The sequence below is a fragment of the Engraulis encrasicolus genome, chromosome 15 (genome assembly GCF_034702125.1).
Source record: "Engraulis encrasicolus isolate BLACKSEA-1 chromosome 15, IST_EnEncr_1.0, whole genome shotgun sequence".
NCBI lineage: Eukaryota > Metazoa > Chordata > Actinopteri > Clupeiformes > Engraulidae > Engraulis > Engraulis encrasicolus.
Window position 1 is genome coordinate 48,761,648 of NC_085871.1, and position 18,490 is coordinate 48,780,137.

At 40.7% G+C, this 18,490-nt stretch overlaps 1 protein-coding gene across 1 annotated transcript in view; it reads right to left on the reverse strand.

Annotated features, from left to right (window-relative positions):
• The window catches only part of LOC134464318 (murinoglobulin-2-like), a gene marked incomplete at its 5' end in the record, with an annotated part of 18,047 nt that extends 4,813 nt beyond the window's left edge, over nucleotides 1–13,234 (reverse strand). The window contains 10 exons of the mRNA XM_063217785.1: nucleotides 89–210; nucleotides 1,110–1,243; nucleotides 3,744–3,959; nucleotides 4,441–4,631; nucleotides 5,460–5,610; nucleotides 7,967–8,098; nucleotides 8,443–8,532; nucleotides 12,309–12,480; nucleotides 12,756–12,831; nucleotides 13,051–13,234. Coding sequence (XP_063073855.1) covers nucleotides 89–210; nucleotides 1,110–1,243; nucleotides 3,744–3,959; nucleotides 4,441–4,631; nucleotides 5,460–5,610; nucleotides 7,967–8,098; nucleotides 8,443–8,532; nucleotides 12,309–12,480; nucleotides 12,756–12,831; nucleotides 13,051–13,234 — 1,468 coding nt within the window. The remainder of the gene's footprint in view (nucleotides 1–88; nucleotides 211–1,109; nucleotides 1,244–3,743; nucleotides 3,960–4,440; nucleotides 4,632–5,459; nucleotides 5,611–7,966; nucleotides 8,099–8,442; nucleotides 8,533–12,308; nucleotides 12,481–12,755; nucleotides 12,832–13,050) is intronic.
• Nucleotides 13,235–18,490: the final 5,256 nt, after the last annotated feature.

Below are 18,490 nucleotides of genomic sequence, written 5' to 3' on the forward strand. Positions count from 1 at the left end.
ATGAGCCTGAATGTTGCCTAATGCAGCTCCAGGCGCCAGGGCCAATGTTGCACAACCTAACATCAGGCATCAATGGGTTAAAATTGACAGGAATTGTCCTTTGAATTTGGGCGACTTACATTGTCAACTGAGTCGGAGTCAGTGCTGAATCCAGACAGCATGGTGACGTCTACTATGGCCATGTTGGTGCTCTCCTGTGGGCCACGGTACCTGCACAATGACACGTGACACTTAAAGCTGCACTGTGTAAAAGATGGTGGCCAGGGTAGGTATTGCAACTATGCTGCTCATTGCTTATTGCTTATTTGATAGTTTAAAACATTACTATTAATATAACCAAAGTAAAGTAAGCTTTACAGAGTAAAATTCCTCACATTTCTGCAAAGATGTACCTTTTTGTGTATGAAAAGTGCAATATTCCCTAGTCATAATGAGTATGCAGTGATGGCGGTAGACAGTAAGTATTTGTGGAAAAGGTAACATTTGTGAATGGGCAGCGTGTATTCTGGACATAAACAACTAAAAATATTACAGAGTGAACTTTTAAAGCACGGTTCTATTTACAACACATTCCTTCTCCACCTCGTACAGTACAAGTCATCGTAAACAAGACTATTCACTCGACACGGATATTCAGCCTGAAGTTCTGTCCATTGGCCTTATTGCAGAGGCCTGTGTCTTAAGGGGTTAATAAAGCGTTCATTAAGTGTTAATAGAGTGTTAGTAAAGCATTTATAAAGCGTTGGTAATCATTTGAATGAGACACCGCCGGATGCCGGCTTAAAAAATACGCTTGAGTTCTATTTTCCAAATGCAGCGCGGAGCGGAGCCGGCATGGATTCACACTGGACTCTGATATCCAGCCTGAAGGTCTGTCCAGTAGCCTTGTTGCACTCTCCCTTAAGTGGTTAATAAATGACAATGCCACTTGTAAAGTCAAGTAAAGAGTTTCCCATGACTACTCACTGGACTGCAATACCCAGCCTGAAGGTCTGTTCAGAAGCATTGTTGCAGTCTCCCTCTGTGTCTTAAGGGGTTCATAAAGTGTTAGTAACATGTTAATAAAGCATTAGTAAAGCGTTATTAAAGTGTTACCCATGACTACTCACTGGACTTTGATAACCAGCCTGAAGGTCTGTCCAGTAGCCTTGTTGCACTCTCCCTCCGTCATGGGCGTGGCCTCAGCGGAGATGCTCAAGGTGGAGTGGACGCTGGGGGTAGGGACGTTGTAGAAAAGAGCCACCTGTCACAGACGGAGGCACAAGACATGAACAGGGCTGGACTAGCCATCTGGCATAGCGGGCATTTCCCTGTGGACCCCGCACCCTCGTAGACCCCTACTTTCAGAAATGTACAACATATGAGATGTAGGGTCCACCGGTGAGTCAGTTCTGCGCCCCTAATTATGAGGGGCCCCTTTAAGCCAGAAGTGCCCGGGCCCTATTTCTCCCTCATTCCAGGCCTCGACATGAAGAAACACCACTAGCAAAACGGACACCATTTAATTAGCTAGTTAGCTAGTTGGCTAGTTTTAGCTAGAAATTATAGCACATTTAAAAACAGTGGGAATTGACCAAAATGCTGTACAGTGTCAACCTAAAAGACTAAAATTAAATGATAAAAGATTTGTAAAGAGCAAGACATGGTTAGGAAAACAAAAACAAAATTCAAAATGCAATGCAATGTATTGCAATGTAACGTAATGTAACACAATGTAATGTAATGCATTGCAATGCAATGTCATGTTCAACAGGCCCGGAGTGGGCCCTGTAATCAGGCCGGGATTTTAATTCACATCTAGGCCACTTTGATATGGAAAATCGCTCACAATGCATTTTATTGGACTCATGTTAAAGTAGGGGCCTAGAGTATATTGTCAAGTTAACAGAAAACTTCAACTTTACAAAGTGTAGGCTAATTCAAATTGAAACAAATAGGCCTAGGCTATGACAACAAAAAAAGAAAAGCTATATTGTATTTGAACATGAGTTATTTGACCAATCAAACTGCATTTGCCATCACAAAAAGTTCTCAACAACTTGCATGTATCTGTGGATGTGAGTGTGGTTTACTGTGGAGTCAGGCTCCATGTTCTGCTTGTCTGATGCTCCACATGCATGGTACTAATGTGCAATAGTCCCGTGGTGTTAGGCCCACATGTAGGCTGTCTTGTCCTACCTGCTACTTAAATCAGTGTTGTTCAGGGATGCAAGATGAATTTCAGATTCAATAACAATTGATATCCCCAATACATGTTTTTTTTTCATTCTTATTAAATTGTATTTCTTTTAAAATAGGCTACCCATAATATGGCCATTTTAATGAATGCTACTTTTACAGTAATTACAGAAGGCCTATCCAAATCATTGCTTCCTTGTCAAGAACAGTTGACAAATACTGTTGACTTGGGAAAAAAAAACAATGACAACACGCCTTTGATGCGCAAAGCTGTTCGATGTCGGGTTGCCTACAAAAGACCGATAGCAGCAAGAAGTCACCCTGCATTTGTAGCCTTGCTTGAGCGTATTCTTGGACTCACACAGAGCCGTGAAGTTAGTAACGCCCGCTGAGATATCATATCAATTTATCACCCCTCTCACATTCTCGTCGCAACTGTCACATCACCAAACGTTTTATTCACATTTCATTTGCAAACATGCATGACAAGATTGTCGTTGATCCTAACCCTATTACTTGTGTAACTGGACTTCTTATTGAGCCTATTCACCTGCGCACTGCTGTAGGCTAATGCTACTATATGTGGCCATTATTGATTCAAAACTTGTCGAGCTGATTGTGAGTTGCGTCAAGTAACATCCTAATTCCCTCCGACGTTTGAAAACTAACTGAAGCTTTCAAAAGGTTCATTACAAACCATTCAGATTGTTTATCGCGAGGCATTCCATGCAATGCTTGGGAGGGAGTAATGGCATGAGCTGTCACTTCACCTTTGCTTTCTTTAATCCTACCTGCGCTTTTCTTCATCATTTCGTCGCTCTCTCTCTCGCTCGCTCTCTTCCCCTTTTAATCGCTCGTTTGCTTTTCTTCAATAATACAAATCGGGTTAAGCACACGCCACGGCGATTCTCCAGTGCTCGCGCCATGTCTGGGCTCTCAAGTCGTTTCCAAATAATGGCAATTACCACGAACTTAAAATATTATTTTAAGAAAGTAAAGATGAGTTGAATTATAACCCATACACTCTTCTGTTCCTATACGTTTCTGACTCCTCATTGCCGACTTCTGTTGTGGTTGAGGTAGCCTAGTAGAAAGGGATGCATTTACGATTATTAAGCTACACGCAGATTTACAGAAAGTGCACCTTTCTTCGCGCATTTCGCCGCGCCTCCCTATGGACTCTTTGGCGCCTGGTTGCACCTTAATAATCTGCTGTGGTGCTGCCGGTGGCTGCGCTGTCATGGTGAATATTTATGCAGACTACAAGTGACCATTGTATTTAGAATAACCCAAGTGAGAAAAATACTGAATTTAAAAATATTTCCTCATGGTCCAACGGGCCACACCCGAATTTTGGGCCGGGAAATCTCCCGATAGTTATAATGGCCACCCCGGCATTGTCATGTAATGTAACGTAACGCAATGTAATGTAATGTAAGGTTATTTAATATAATGTAATGCAATGTTATGTTATGTAATGTTATGTAATGTAATGCAATGCAATATAATGTAATGCAATGTTACCGGTAATATATTGTAATATAATGCAATTCAATCTTACTGACCCCTACAGATGCGCATGCCGACCCCTTGACCTCCACGCTGTATTTCCCAGGGATGTCCTGCAGCGCCCTCTCCTGGTACAGCAAGGTGTTGTGCTGGTTCACATCAAACTGCTGTTTGGCGCCCCCTGCTGCCTGCACTGTGACGGTGCTGGAGCCGCCTGGGCTGAAGACCTTGGTGGCGTGCAGAGCCAGAGCCTGCAGGGCAACCACCGTGTCCTGGGGGAACACACACACACACACACACACACACACACACACACACACACACACACACACACACACACACACACACACGGACACACGCACACACAGACACAAGCACACACAAACGAAATTCAAAAAGTACCGTACCTGATAACCGAGTACCGTACACAGTGACACCGTCAGCCTTTCCAACGCACTCCTTGCACCTTTTTGGAACTACGTCAGTTTGTGTATAGGACTATCAATGCTTTCTAAACATATCCAATGCAACTTTTAAAATTACAGCGATAATACCGGAAACCGTGATCATTTTCCTCACAATAACCATGAGGTAAAATGTTCATATTGCGACACCCCTAGTACAATATAGGAAGAGATCTAGAATATGCAGTCAATGGCTTCCTCGCAGCCATTTCAGAGTCTCGACCAGTAGCCAATGTTCAGACCAAGTCTCGAAAAGAGGTTTGAAACTCGATGATATTCAGGCAAGTACCTGTGTCGAAGAGAAGCCTCCATATGGGTTCTGCTGCTTCACCAGCCAGTTGACGATCTTGGCAGCGTAGCCCAAGTCAGCAGGCGTCAGCCTGGGCTTGGTGAGGACCGCTAGCAGCACGTAAGAGCTCGTCTCCACCGCCAGCGAATCAGCTTTCTCCGATGAGGACTTGGACCAGTGCAGGAGGCTCCCTGAAGCACACAAGACACTTTTAGCGGTGAGAATTCACAGTTGATTACTGTGAAACCCTTCTAATTTCTAACAGTGCATTGTACTATCAGAGGCGTTTACATTTTCCAGGTATTTGAGCAGCTGAGCTCTGAGGTAAGCGTGGTGTACTTTTTTGTAGTGGGTATACTGTACATTTAATATACTAATATATAAAATGTCTCCTACCATCAGAGTTAGCTACACTATCCAAGTGTTTGAACAGCTGAACAGAATAAAATGTGCCGCTGAACACTGTCCATATAAAATGTCTCCTACCATCTGAGGTAGCTACTGTGTCCTTATGAAATGTCTCCTACCATCTGAGGTGTCTACACTGTCCATATAAAATGTCTCCTACCATCAGAGGTGTCTCCGGTGTCCATATAAAATGTCTCCTACCATCTGAGATGGCTACAGTGTCCATATAAAATGTCTCCTACCATCTGAGGTATCTACACTGTCCATATAAAATGTCTCCTACCATCTGAGGGAGCTACACTGTCCATATAAAATGTCTCCTACCATCTGAGGTATCTACAGTATATATATAAAATGTCTCCTACCATCTGAGATGGCTACAGTGTCCATATAAAATGTCTCCTACCATCTGAGGGAGCTACACTGTCCATATAAAATGTCTCCTACCATCTGAGGTATCTACACTGTCCATATAAAATGTCTCCTACCATCTGAGATGGCAACAGTGTCCATATAAAATGTCTCCTACCATCTGATGTGGCTACAGTGTCCATATAAAATGTCTCCTACCATCTGAGATGGCAACAGTGTCCATATAAAATGTCTCCTACCATCTGAGGTGGCTACAGTGTCCAGGTGTTTGAGCAGCTGATCTCTGTGCTTCTCTTCTCCTGCCAGGCTGAAGGTGTAGGCACGCAGAGCAGTAGCATATGTGTTGGAGACATCACTGACGGAGGACTTTAAAAACGCCATAGTGACTTCCTGAGAAAAGAAAGATGTTTTTACATTTTTTAAATGTTTATTTATTTATTTTTTCTATGTACCGGTTTTTTTATGTCTGTTTTGAAATAATCACAAGTGGGGAGAAAAAAAACTGAAAATGTGTTTATAAATGAATGATTGTTATGAACTTGAATGAACTTTGAATGAACACAATAAAGTATAAAAAGCAAAGGCAAAAAGAAAGAACACCAAGATGATTTTGTGAAATGGTAGATTAGTCGTGACATTACACTTTGCTGATGCTCAAAGTTTTTTTCCAGAATAACTTAAGATATTTAAGTGGATGGCATTGGTTGCAGTTGATTGTTTTGAATTATCAAATAGTTTTAACCCCTTAAGACGCGGCTTTATAAAGATTTGGTGATGTGCAATGTCACACCTAATCTACCATTTCAAGTCAAGTTACTGAAGTTGACTTGACTTGTAGACTGATAAACCAGCCTAAATTTGAGACCGGAGTAATTTAGTCTGGCCCCGATGAACGATACCTCCGAAGACTGTTGATAAGAACAACCTGTTGTTTTTTCAAACCGTGCCGGCACTCTGAACAGTCGATGATCTTTGCCGCTGATGTGCTTTCCCAACGGTGTTGCGAAGTTCGTCGTCAATCCCTCAAAACCCGCCCGCTTTGATTCAAAACAAATCGCTGCGTTGTGATTGGTTTTGCCTGACTCAGGGCACAGCATTCAAATGTTCTCAGATCCGAGGCCAGACCCACTCGCTAGCTGAAAAACTTTGGCGTTCAGCGGGTGGCGCTGGTTTACCAGGCTACTTGACTTGGGTAACTTGATTTGAAATGGTAGATTTGTTGTGACATTACACTTTGCTGATGCTTAAAAATATTATCTAGAATAACTTATGATAACTTATGATATTTAAGTAAGTAGATGGCATTGGTTGCGGTCCCTGGAGCAATGTGAAGTAAGGTCCCTCACTCAAGGGCACACTGACGGAGGACAAAAAAAAAACGTCAGGGTGTCTTTCTGGAAAAAAAACATGTTTTGGATGATGACACACGTGTGTGGACAGTCACTGTTTCCCAATGTCAAGTGTTCTAACCTTGCTATGAAACGCCCAGTGATTGGATACTACGCGGAGTTCAGCCAAGAGTTTTACTGGACTTTTCACACAGTGCTAAGGCTGTAACACTTGACATTGGGAAATAGTCAGTGTGTGGGAAGGGAGGGCTTATTTCTTACGCAGTAACGTACTGCGACTTGACGGACATCTACTGTAACACAGTAATACCTTGACTGGCATCTAACACAGTAATACCTTGACTGGCATCTAACATTGGGCAGTCATGTGTGAGCGGTTAGGGCGTCAGACTCGCATCCCAGAGGTTGCCGGTTCGATTCCCGACCCGCCAGGTTGGTGGGGGGAGTAATCAACCAGGGCTCTCCCCCATCCTCCTCCATGACTGAGGTACCCTGATCATGGTACCGTCCCAGCGCACTGCTCCCCATGGGGCGCCACTGAGGGCTGCCCCCTTGCACGGGTGAGGCATAAATGCAATTTCGTTGTGTGCAGTGTCCACTTGTGTGCTGTGTCACAATGACAATGGGAGTTGGAGTTTCCCAATGGGCTTTCACTTTCACTGTAATCTACATTGACTGATTCGCACGGGATAAATATTACCTATGGACCCCTGGTAATTCGCAATAACCCCCGGACCTCCGCGATTTTTCGAGGCGCATTCGGACGGGATAAATAAATGTCTGATATTTACTCAATTCACAGATATTACAAGGGGGTGCAGACGGCCCACCTATATGTGAAATTACCCCAGGACGTCTGTGTTCCGCCGAAATACAGTATAGAGGTAATTCGCGGCGGAATTATTACCTCACAAATCGCGGACATTGCACATTTGCACAGGAGACTAAGGAGCTAAGAACTCAGACATTGTCCGTAATTATTCCGTATTACTTGGGGTCCATAGGTAATAAAAGTCCCGTCCGAATCGGGCTTAACACTGTCATACCTTGACTGGCATCTAACACAGTAATGCCTTGCCTGGCATCTAAACACAGAACAGTGCTGTACCTTGACTGGCATCTAAACACAGTACAGTACTGCACATTGACTGGCCTCTAACATTACTATAACTTGACTGCCATTGAACACTGTAATCTACATTGACTGGCATCTACTGTAAACACAGTGCAGTACTGTACCTTGGCTGCCATCTGACACAGTAATTTACTGTACCTTCGCCGCCATCTAACACGGTAATATACTGTACCTTCACCGCCATCTAACATGGTAATATACTGTACCTTACCACTGTATTTACTGTACCTTCACCGCCATCTAACACGGTAATTTACTGTACCTTACCACTGTAATTTACTGTACCTTCACCGCCATCTAACATGGTAATGTACCGTACCTTAACTGGCATTTCCAGTTCGAGCAGGGCAGCAGCGATGTAGGCCGTTATCGTCACATCATCATTTACTCCCCCCTGCAACAAACAACAAATAATAACAAACAAAAAAACAACAACTTTGAATATATGACAAGTATGGGTCAGGCAAATATGGGTCCAGTTTGTTCATTATTTATCATTGTGAATTACAACACAGACGTAATACCTTCATTCTAGAAAAAAACTTTTTTTCACCAAGGCTCTCCAAGAGGAGTGCCTGGAGTGGCCTTGGTTGACCCAAAGAGCACCCACAAGAATGCTTTTTTCATCTTTTTAAACAGACTGAGCATGCCTCTGATTTCCAAAAATATAATAATCTGCAAATACGGGTCCAGTTTGTTCATTATTTATTATTGTGAATTACAACACAGACGTAATACCTTCATTCTGTTGTTGAAAAGATTACCCAGCATGGGGTAGGCACCTGCATCTGGTCGCGGCAAGTAGGGCTCGCCGATATACACGTAGGGCTGGGCGATATAAGAAAAAGGTTAGATTTTGATTCCCCCCCCCAAAAACATATTTTGACTTTATATCACAATTTGAAAAAAATACATGAAGAGTTCAGATGCAACTCCATTTCTGAAGACCTGCACTTCTATATTCTTAGGGAATGTTGGTTTGGTTTACATTCATGTACTTGATAATACATACCGTAAATTCTCCTGTGGCCCCTATTCTATTACTGGCCGGGATTCTAATATTGGCCGGTCTTGCGGTCGGCGGAGGTAAATTGGGGCCGGTCTCTTGTACAGGCCGGGTCTAAAAATAGAATCAATGATTTATTTTCCGTTTACCGGATATCTCACGTTGTTCTCAAAATCCACAACTGTAATCATTAAGCTGGTTAACATTAGACATAGTTCATCACTCCGAAAAAGGACTAATTTGCTACTATAAAAAAATGGTGCACACGCCAAAGACTAGTTATTACAGGTGAGCAGTGTGTTAATATCAGCTGTGTTTGCTGCGAAGCGGTCGCTCTCACACAGGCTGTGTGAAAGCGACCGCTTCGCAGCTTCTCTCTAGCTTTCCTGCAGATGCGTGGGTAACCTATAGCAACAACACGAGACCAGACTACAGCCAGAGGCAGAGGGAGCGCGCCCATACAGAAAGAGATTTTGCCTTGGTTGCAAAGTTGTGAGAGCCCTCGTCGTAAATACATTTGGCGGTCAAACTTTTACTATGCGTTGCCAGTGGAGGAAAAATAGGAGGCACGCTACAGTGTTAGACAATAATATGGCTACTTCGCTTAACCTTCATATTTCAGTAACGTACGCTACACACATAGAGATTGCTTCAGGCTACGGACCGGAGACAGAAATTTCATGTATATTTCCCTGACATTTGGCTGCAGCAAGAAACAGTTTGCCTTGCGAAGCAGGCTTGTACGAAATTCCGAATTGAATTGAGAATGACCCCAAAATTCAAATTCAATTCTTGAATTTCAATATGAATTGAATTGAAATTCCAAACAGGAAATGGAATTGCAATTCGAATTGGAATGGCAGGAAACTGAATTTCACAGAATTTAAATTCTAAGAAATTCAAAGCAATGACATAATACTGACACTAGGTGGTGGCAGGGATGGTCAGTATATTGAATACTTCAATTACGTAAAATACATTTCGAAATAGAACATAGTATTTTGAATTTTGTATTTCATGTCAGTGAATTACAAGTATTTGAAGTTTGTATCAAAATACTTTCCCCCCTGTATTTTGAAATTTCAAAATAAGAGAAAATACAATAGTCTACTTTCTCCTGACCAATGCAATTACATAGTAGGAACACGGAACAAATAGTATGCAAGTGATGCTTGTAGCTATATTGGAATGTAAAAGTGTTTGTCTGGGAAAGGGGTGAAGGACTCCAAAGATTGACAGTTCAATTCCCAGGTAACATTGGCAGGTGACTACCTGACTACGAGTTACTAACGAATAACCAGCCTCAAAATTCTGAATTATTGAATATATACTGTTGGATCAAAAAACGCCACTCTTGATAAAATATCATCAATAATTGAAATTGCCATGCTAAGCACCAAAGGTGCAACCGTGATCATAACTAATGCTGCACCATGCATCACACACAAGATGGCGCTCTAAGGCCACAAATGGTGCATTAGTGACGCTTTGCAAGATACGTGGACATAATTTACAAGATACACTTTCTTGTTTATTGAACTCACATACAGACCTTGACATATCTGTACCATTTTTTAAATGCTAGTTGTGCCAAGTAGCCCATTGTTTATATAGCCTTCTCCATAATTACAAGAACTTAACATTATTGTTTGTTCAATGACTGGAAATGATGGTTACACAGGAGTTTGTGTGGTTTAAAGTAGGCCTACCTTTTATTGTGTAAGTGAATTGAATTGTTATTTTTGGTCATGCCATACAAGCCATTGAGTAGCGAAGGGAAATTGAGTTTCCTTGCTGAGACTCGAACCTTGAACTTCTGGCATGCAAAACTGGGGCTCTAACCGCTACACCAAATAGCCAGACTCATTAGCTTGAATGTCAGGACACACCTACATACCTAGTTTCTGTTGTATTTTGTGTATTTGAAAATGCAAAATACAGTATTTTGATTATTGATACATTTACTGTTATGTATTTTGTAACATATTTGTAACATCTTATTTTGCATTGTATTTTGAAATACATTTAGTTGTGTCTTTGCCCATCCCTGGGTGGTGGTGTAAAATTCAAAGAAACTCAAAGTAATGACAAAATAAGAACACTAGATGGTGCTGTATATTTATAAGCATGTGTCTATTCCCGGCACTGCGAGGTGGGTGGGAAGAGTGAATTATAGCCCCCTTAGGTCACCTGTTGGGCTGCTTCCTAGCAGTGCTTTAGGATTTGGGTAGGTAATTATTTGACTTTCAGGTTTTTTTAACTTCCATTTTGAGTTAGTACAATGCCATTATCTATTTGCTGTAGACCTTAGGTGGTAATATTTACATACATTTTGGTACATAACAAATAAGAAGTGTGAAAGTCATCTGTAGGCCTTGCATAACACTAATTATTATACATGCAACTACTGAAAATCACAATGGGGGCCTGCATGGTTTATACAACATTTACTTATCATTTTGAATGCTGAATACATTTGTAGTTAAATTTATTAGCAATATATATTTGTATTAATGCTATTGTACTTAGTTACACTGTTATTGTTGTATTTTATTATTTTGAAAACACAAAAGTTGTGTGTTCATCCACTTCCTGAATTGCAGTGAGTTTCAATTCCATTTTGAATTCCATTTCCTGTAATTCAAATTCAGTTCAATTCAACATCCTGTAGGGGTGGAGTCAATTCAATTCAAATTCAATTCCACTTCCTGAATTGAATTTAATTCAGAAATTCTGAATTTCGTACAAGCCTGNTGCGAAGTCTGGGGTAAAATATATATTGGAATACGACCGTCAATGTCAATGTTGTTGCCGCATCTCGTGTCCATAAACTCAAGGCGAGAATGGGAGGAAAGACAAACAGAGGAGGAAGGGACACACGCCTCGTGAGTAAAAAATGGACCGACGATGGTCTCCTAGTCATTCGCACCATACCGTAACTATTATGGTAACTGTAGCCTACTTTTTCAATAAATGAACCAATTTTATTGATTCAAAATACAGTAGACACATGGTTTTATTAATTCCACTGGTAGTCTGTTTTGCTTAAATAGGAATATTGGCCTGTCTCTAATTCTGGCCTCCTTCCAATTATGGCCTGGTGCAAGATGCACTTGAGTAAATACAGGCGGCCCCGGCCAATATTAGAGGATTTACGGTATAAATATTTAAATTAATTAAGTAATAATTACAAAAAATAGCAATTTTGATAGATTTGTATTACATAAAAATGAATTATGAAATGTTTCTGAAAAGGCACTTAGGGGGTTTTGCATCTGAACTCTTCATTTATTATTATTATTATTATTATTATTATTATTATTATTATTATTATTATTATTATTATTATTGTGGAAGAGGGGCGTGAAGGGCATGCATGACTGCAACATAGTTTGAGTTTTTCAGAATCTTAAGTGACAAAAAGCATTAAGGCTGGCCTAATTTTAATGGTGGCCTAATAAACACTATGAATAGAAAGCCTATTGACTATCATCATAAAATCTTTACTTTTTTTAAGTAAAAGTAAAAAAAAAACATCATAATCTGCATATTTGGGTCCTGTTTGTTAATTATTTTGTGAATAACCAAACACAGTTACCGTCCTTCTGTCGTTGAAGAGATAACCATGCCTGGGATACGGCCCATGTCCATACGATACGCCCCCTTGTCGTCTGGCTTCCAGCCAATCGCTGGCTTGAGAGATAACTTGTGGGTCGATAAAGATGAAGGACTTGGCTTTGCCAAAGGAGCGCAACACAAATGCAGTGAGCCTGGAGGGAGGGGAAGGGAGGGGAGAGGAGAGGCAGATGTCAAATGTCATGATGCATATTTCCATAATTCAAAAAAAATAAAATAAATAAAATGTTTGTTGGATTTACTTAATTTGATTGTGACATCTGTTACACGCAAAGGCTTTACATTTGCAGCCAGCTACGGTAAGCAATTGAGTTGAAGTGTAGTATTCATATTCACATTCATTTATATTCAACACACCTTTGTATTTTTCACACTACTTGTCAAGTGGCCGTGTTTGGTCTTCACTCACCAGGTGTTTCCCTCTCCTCGGCCAAACGTGCTGAAGGCTCCATCCAAGTGCTTGTAGTTCAGCTGCCTCTGGTATCCTGTCAGATTTATAGTCATTAGTGTCCTATTCATGCCAAAAACACCGAGAAAAAAAAGCCTGCTAAACAATGCTTAAGCCATTTTTGGGAAAAGGTACTGTCCGCCTGTACAATCCGAAATATCTCAGCCTCTGAAGCACATAAAGACATGAAATGAATGGCATTTAAAAGCTACGGTGCTCATCTTGCATTTTAAGCAGCTCTAACACCCCATCTTACCACTGTTGAGGAACTTTGTGGCTTTCTCCTTGATGGCAGCTGTGAGCTGGCCAGTGCTCTGGAGGTATTGTAGGATGTAGATGTTTGGGGAGAGGATGGCGATGTTCTGCTCTCCACACCCATATGGCATCTTGAGAAGGCTGTCCATGTTCTTCAGAGCACGACCCATGATGTCTCCTACCACACACACACACACACACACACACACACACACACACACACACACACACACACACACACACACACACACACACACACACACACACACACACACACACACACACACACACACACACACACACACACACACAGATATGATGCCTTTGCAAAAGGAAGGTAAGCTGTCCTTTCATTTGTTTTAGTGTCTACTGTAATGTAAGGCTGTCAATGTTCTTCAAAGCTCCACCCATGATGCCTCCCAGATAGAGATGTGTCGTTCACCAACGAGCCGGTTCCTTGGAAGGGCTCCCCGAAGTGAACGATGGGAACCGGATCACAGCTGGGGGAGCCACTCGACCATTATTTCGTTCATTTTTCATTAATTTTAAGCATGTGACTTCGACCAGAGTAATTAAATTTGGGGGAAAACACAATTGTTTGCCTTAAACAGTGGCAAAAAACGGTCTTTAGAAGCAGGAGAATATTCAGTTGTTGTTTGGACAAAATTACCTCGAGGCGGAGTCAAAATATTACATTCTAAACACTGAATAAATAATTAAAAAAGAGCCAAAAGAGCCAGTTTTTTGAACGGCTCTTTGAAAGGAACGAGCCACTAAGATCCGGATCCCGTCAAAGAGCCATAAATCCCATCTCTACTCCCAGATCAACAGGAATTAATGAGCAAATACTGTACCACCAGATCAGAAACTCCATGTTCCCACATTTCTGAGTAAACTAAGAGAACGTGCCTTTCTCCCTGACATGGGACATAGGGCCTACATTTGAATAAATCCTTAGAAATGTGGGAACATGGGTCAGTAGGTATAGGCTGTGGGACCAATGAGCTGTGGGACCAATGGGTCTTAAAATGAATGTTAAAAGTCTTAGTGATGTGGGACCAATTGGCTGTGGGAACATAGACACGCTCCCCTACCAGATCACGTAAGACAGCGGTTCTTAACCAGGGGTGCGCCAGAGATTTCAGGGGGTGCGTAGAATTTTGTTTGTGTTGAGGTTGCGATCAAAATTCTGCTTGGGAACATTATAATTAGGTCAATTTATGACAAAATGAAAACACATTTGGTCCCCAGTTAAATTCATTAAGGTATTGATCGATGTCCCAAGCAAGGATCATTTCAATGAATCACTTAAAATTATTTTTAGTAAGTATACACATGTAGAAGTTTGGGTTGGGGGTGCGCGGCTTGTCTTCAGTACAGGTAAGGGTTTAGGAAAAAAGGTTAAGAACCACTGAAGTAAGGGATACTTTCCGATGAGGTGGCAGGTTCCACGAAGTTAATGCCGAGGCGGCGGCTGCGAACTCCAGTGACGTGTGAAGCACAGAGATTGTAGGGATGGTATTCATATGGTTTGAACAGCAGAAGTTACATAAGGAACATGACTTACCAATTATTATTATGATTATTGTTATGATTATTATTATGATCCTTATTATTATTATTTTGATTATTAATAATAACTATAATCTACTTTCTCACGAAGACTTAGATCAACATATTAATAAATTAATACTTAAATGCTGGTAACCAGGTGATACAAGATACAAGATACAAGGGTCATTCCACGCCAAATCTCCGAATCATCCCGCACGACCATCTCAGATTTGGCAGAAAAAAATCAAGGAGGTTCACAAACGTCCCAATAGCAAAAGTGCAAAGTTATAGCTCTCAACTCCTCATAGTTTTGTCATTAAAAATGTTTTTGTCAGGTACCCCCCTGACTCGTTTGGAACAGACTTCTCAGAGAGCCCACTTTCAGAGTGTTGTATCTAAAAAAACTACTTTAAGTAGGTCCTTGTGAATTTCAAGGGGTAACATTTGGAACATGTACTTGTGAAATGTGGATTTTCACACATCCTCTTGTCATTTACCACCGTTTTCTGGGGGCTTTAAGTTGCTTGAAAAATTCTCACCTTTGAATTTGTGGGCATCTTTGAAGGACTGTGGTAAGCGCAGTTTTAAAGACAGAGGTTTGATATGGACAGTGTATGTTCCCAACCATTCTGTGCATGTTATGTTGAAAGACTGATCATCTGCGATGAACAGTTTAGAAAATATGAAGTCTTTAATATGGAAAAACTGAAACTTGGTGCCATCTTTGTCATGTTATTAAAAAAAATGTCACGACTGACCACCATATTATCAACAGTTTTGGAAAGATTAGATGTCTGTTCTTAACATATCCAAAAACTGGGATGGTATTCTGCCTCATTTGGTCACAATGATTTTTCAAAAACCCACTGTTGTGTGACTTCCACAGCTCCTATGAAAAATTGATATTAGTGGCATCTTTGCCATGTTATACAAAAGAAATGACAGAACTCACCACTATGACATTTACAGTTTTAGAAAGACTCAATGTCTGTTTTTAACATATCCAAAAACTGGGATGGAATTCTGTCTCATTTTTTCGTAATGGATTTGTAAAAACTCTTGTGTGACATCTGCAGCTTGCTGCTCTATTGAGGTGGGGCCCCTGCTCTGATCTTTGCAGGCTACATGGGGGCCCTATCTACCAGTATTTGCCATGAGGCCCTATGTGCAATTGTTCCGCCACTGTGAATGACTTGAGCAATTTGAGTCAGACATTTTTGATACAAGATATTTGACTTGAGCATTTTCGACACTCAATATAATACGGCAAAAAAGTGGCTGTTGACAGAGGTTTTTTTTCAGCATCTTTTTAACTACATTTCAGTAAATTAAAGGTTATAGACGTGTGTAAACTTCATCTTTAGGCACTGAAAACCAAATACCGGAATAAAGTGATGAAATGTTGAATCAATGAAACATCCCCGTAGATCTTAAAACAAGTACATCCTGACTATCCCCACATCTCGTTGCTTTTTATTACAATTCATAACAATCTTTAATAACTTGTTTACAACTTTGATGCAGTTCTGAGACCTGCTGTGGATTATTTTGGATTGTTTATGAGATATTACCTTTTATCATGTGATTATTCTTCCTACATTTGATTTGTGTGTCACTCCATGTATATAAGTATGTGTATTTATGCAAACTTATCAGGATTAACGTAGAACATTAAACATTAATGTTTGCATTGTTCAGCTCTGTAACAGAGTTGATCCTTAATAAGTATTCAGTTAGTATTGCAGTGGTCTACCACCATGCTCAGGGTAGCTCAGTCATGGTGATTGGAGGGGCAGGACAGCTGTTTAGTCAGGTTACCTCCTTACGAACAGTCTCCTCCTTGTGTATCATCACTGTTTTTTTCTCTTCTCCATGATAATAGAAGTGTCCCACCCCCCCCAAAAAAACCACGACCTCTTGATGACCTCTTCATAGAACTTGGCCCCGCCCCAGTCCTAACCATGACCGAGGAACCTAGCGCATTGTATTGGTACATGGCAAAGGTATATGTGTTCAATCACTTGATAAGCACTACTATAAACAGAGCAAAGGTGCAGACTTAATGGGAAGTTTGAAATGGGTTAAATCAAAATATGAAAATATCTTTACAGCTAAAAGAAATTTGTATAAAAAATCATATGCTGAAATAAAACTTAGCAAACATCCTGCATCAAGATTATGTGTTAACAATGCTACTATACAAAATCAGAATGATTCAATTAATTTATCACTACTGCAATTCAAGACTTACTTTACGGAATAATAGCAAAATGTTAACTCCTACAGTGTTGAGGTTTAAACACATGGCCATAACCTTTAATTCACTGACATTTAGTTACCAAAAAATGTAGTTACCTAAAAGCTAAAAGAAAAAGAAAAATAATAATGATATATAAATCACTCAACTGTTTCTTGACTGTGCTTCAAAAATACTCAAGTCACATTTCTTGTATCAAAAATGCCCAAGTCAAACTGCCTGTCATTCACAGTGTCAGCCCAAATAGATTGGCACCCAAGGTCTGCAAAGGTCATGATTATGGCCCCTACCACAAATTCAGGAGGGCCCTGGACAAATGCCCTACTTGTCCCCTTATAGCTCCGCCCCTGGTAATTCATGTGACTTAGGCATTTTCACAGGAGCTGCTGATGTAACAGCAAAGGGGTTTTTCAAGAGTCATTACAAGACATTGATGCAGAACACCATCCCAGTTTTTGGATATGTTACAAACAGACATCCTATCTTTCCAAAACTGTTCAGTTCATTGTGGTGATTGCTGTCATTCTTATGGTATAGCATGGCAAAGTTGCCCCCCAATATCAGGTTTTCATAGGAGCAGTGGAAGTCACACAACAGTGGGTTTTTAAAAAATCACTGTGACCAAATGAGGCAGAATACCATCCCAGTTTTTGGATATGTTAAGAACAGACATCTAATCTTTCCAAAACTGTTGATAATATGGTGGTGAGTCGTGACATTTTTTTTTAATAACGTGGCAAAGATGGCACCAAGTTTCTGTTTTTCCATTTTAAAGACTTCATATCTTCTAAACTGTTCATCGCAGAAGATCAGTCTTTCAACACAACATGCACAGAATAGTTGGGAACATAGATTGTCCATATCAAACCTCTGTCTTCAAAGATGCCCACAAATTCAAAGGTGAGAATTTTTCAAGCAACTTAAAGCCCCCAGAAAACGGTGGTAAATGACAAGAGGATGTGTGAAAATCCACATTTCACAAGTACATGTTCCAAATGTTACCCCTTGAAATTCACAAGGACCTACTTAAAGAAGTTTTTTAGATACAACACTCTGAACCTGCGTCACGTCATGTAAAAAATTAACCTGCGGTGTTGGCCAGATAGAGACCCGAGGGGCAGACTTCACAGGAACACCTCAGTTATACACACACACACACACACACACACACACACACACACACACACACACCCATGCGTCACGTCATATAAAAAAGTAAGTTGCAGTGTTGGCTTTTGGCCTGTAGGTCCTCACAGCAAACCTGAAATGTCCTAACACAGTGTTTCTCAAACTTTTCCTGCCATTCACCCTTCAGAGGAAGGGTGTCTGTCTGCACCCCCTTCAAGCAAAATGGTTACAAAAATACAAATAAATAGGCCTTCGTAAAGTTTATTAGAGCCTAATATACACGTATATGGCCTATGATGTAATAAATTCACGAGTATATTGTGATTGTAAAGTGAATGTGTTGACTTAATAGCAAAGCAGAAAAGTATTAAAAAAGAAAAACCTTCTGACTTCACGCGCCCCCCTCCAATACCTCTGCGCCCCCCTAGGGGAGCTTCCGCCCCACTTTGAGAAACACTGTCCTAACAAGACTTTCTTATTTTGTTTAGAATGACCCAATTAC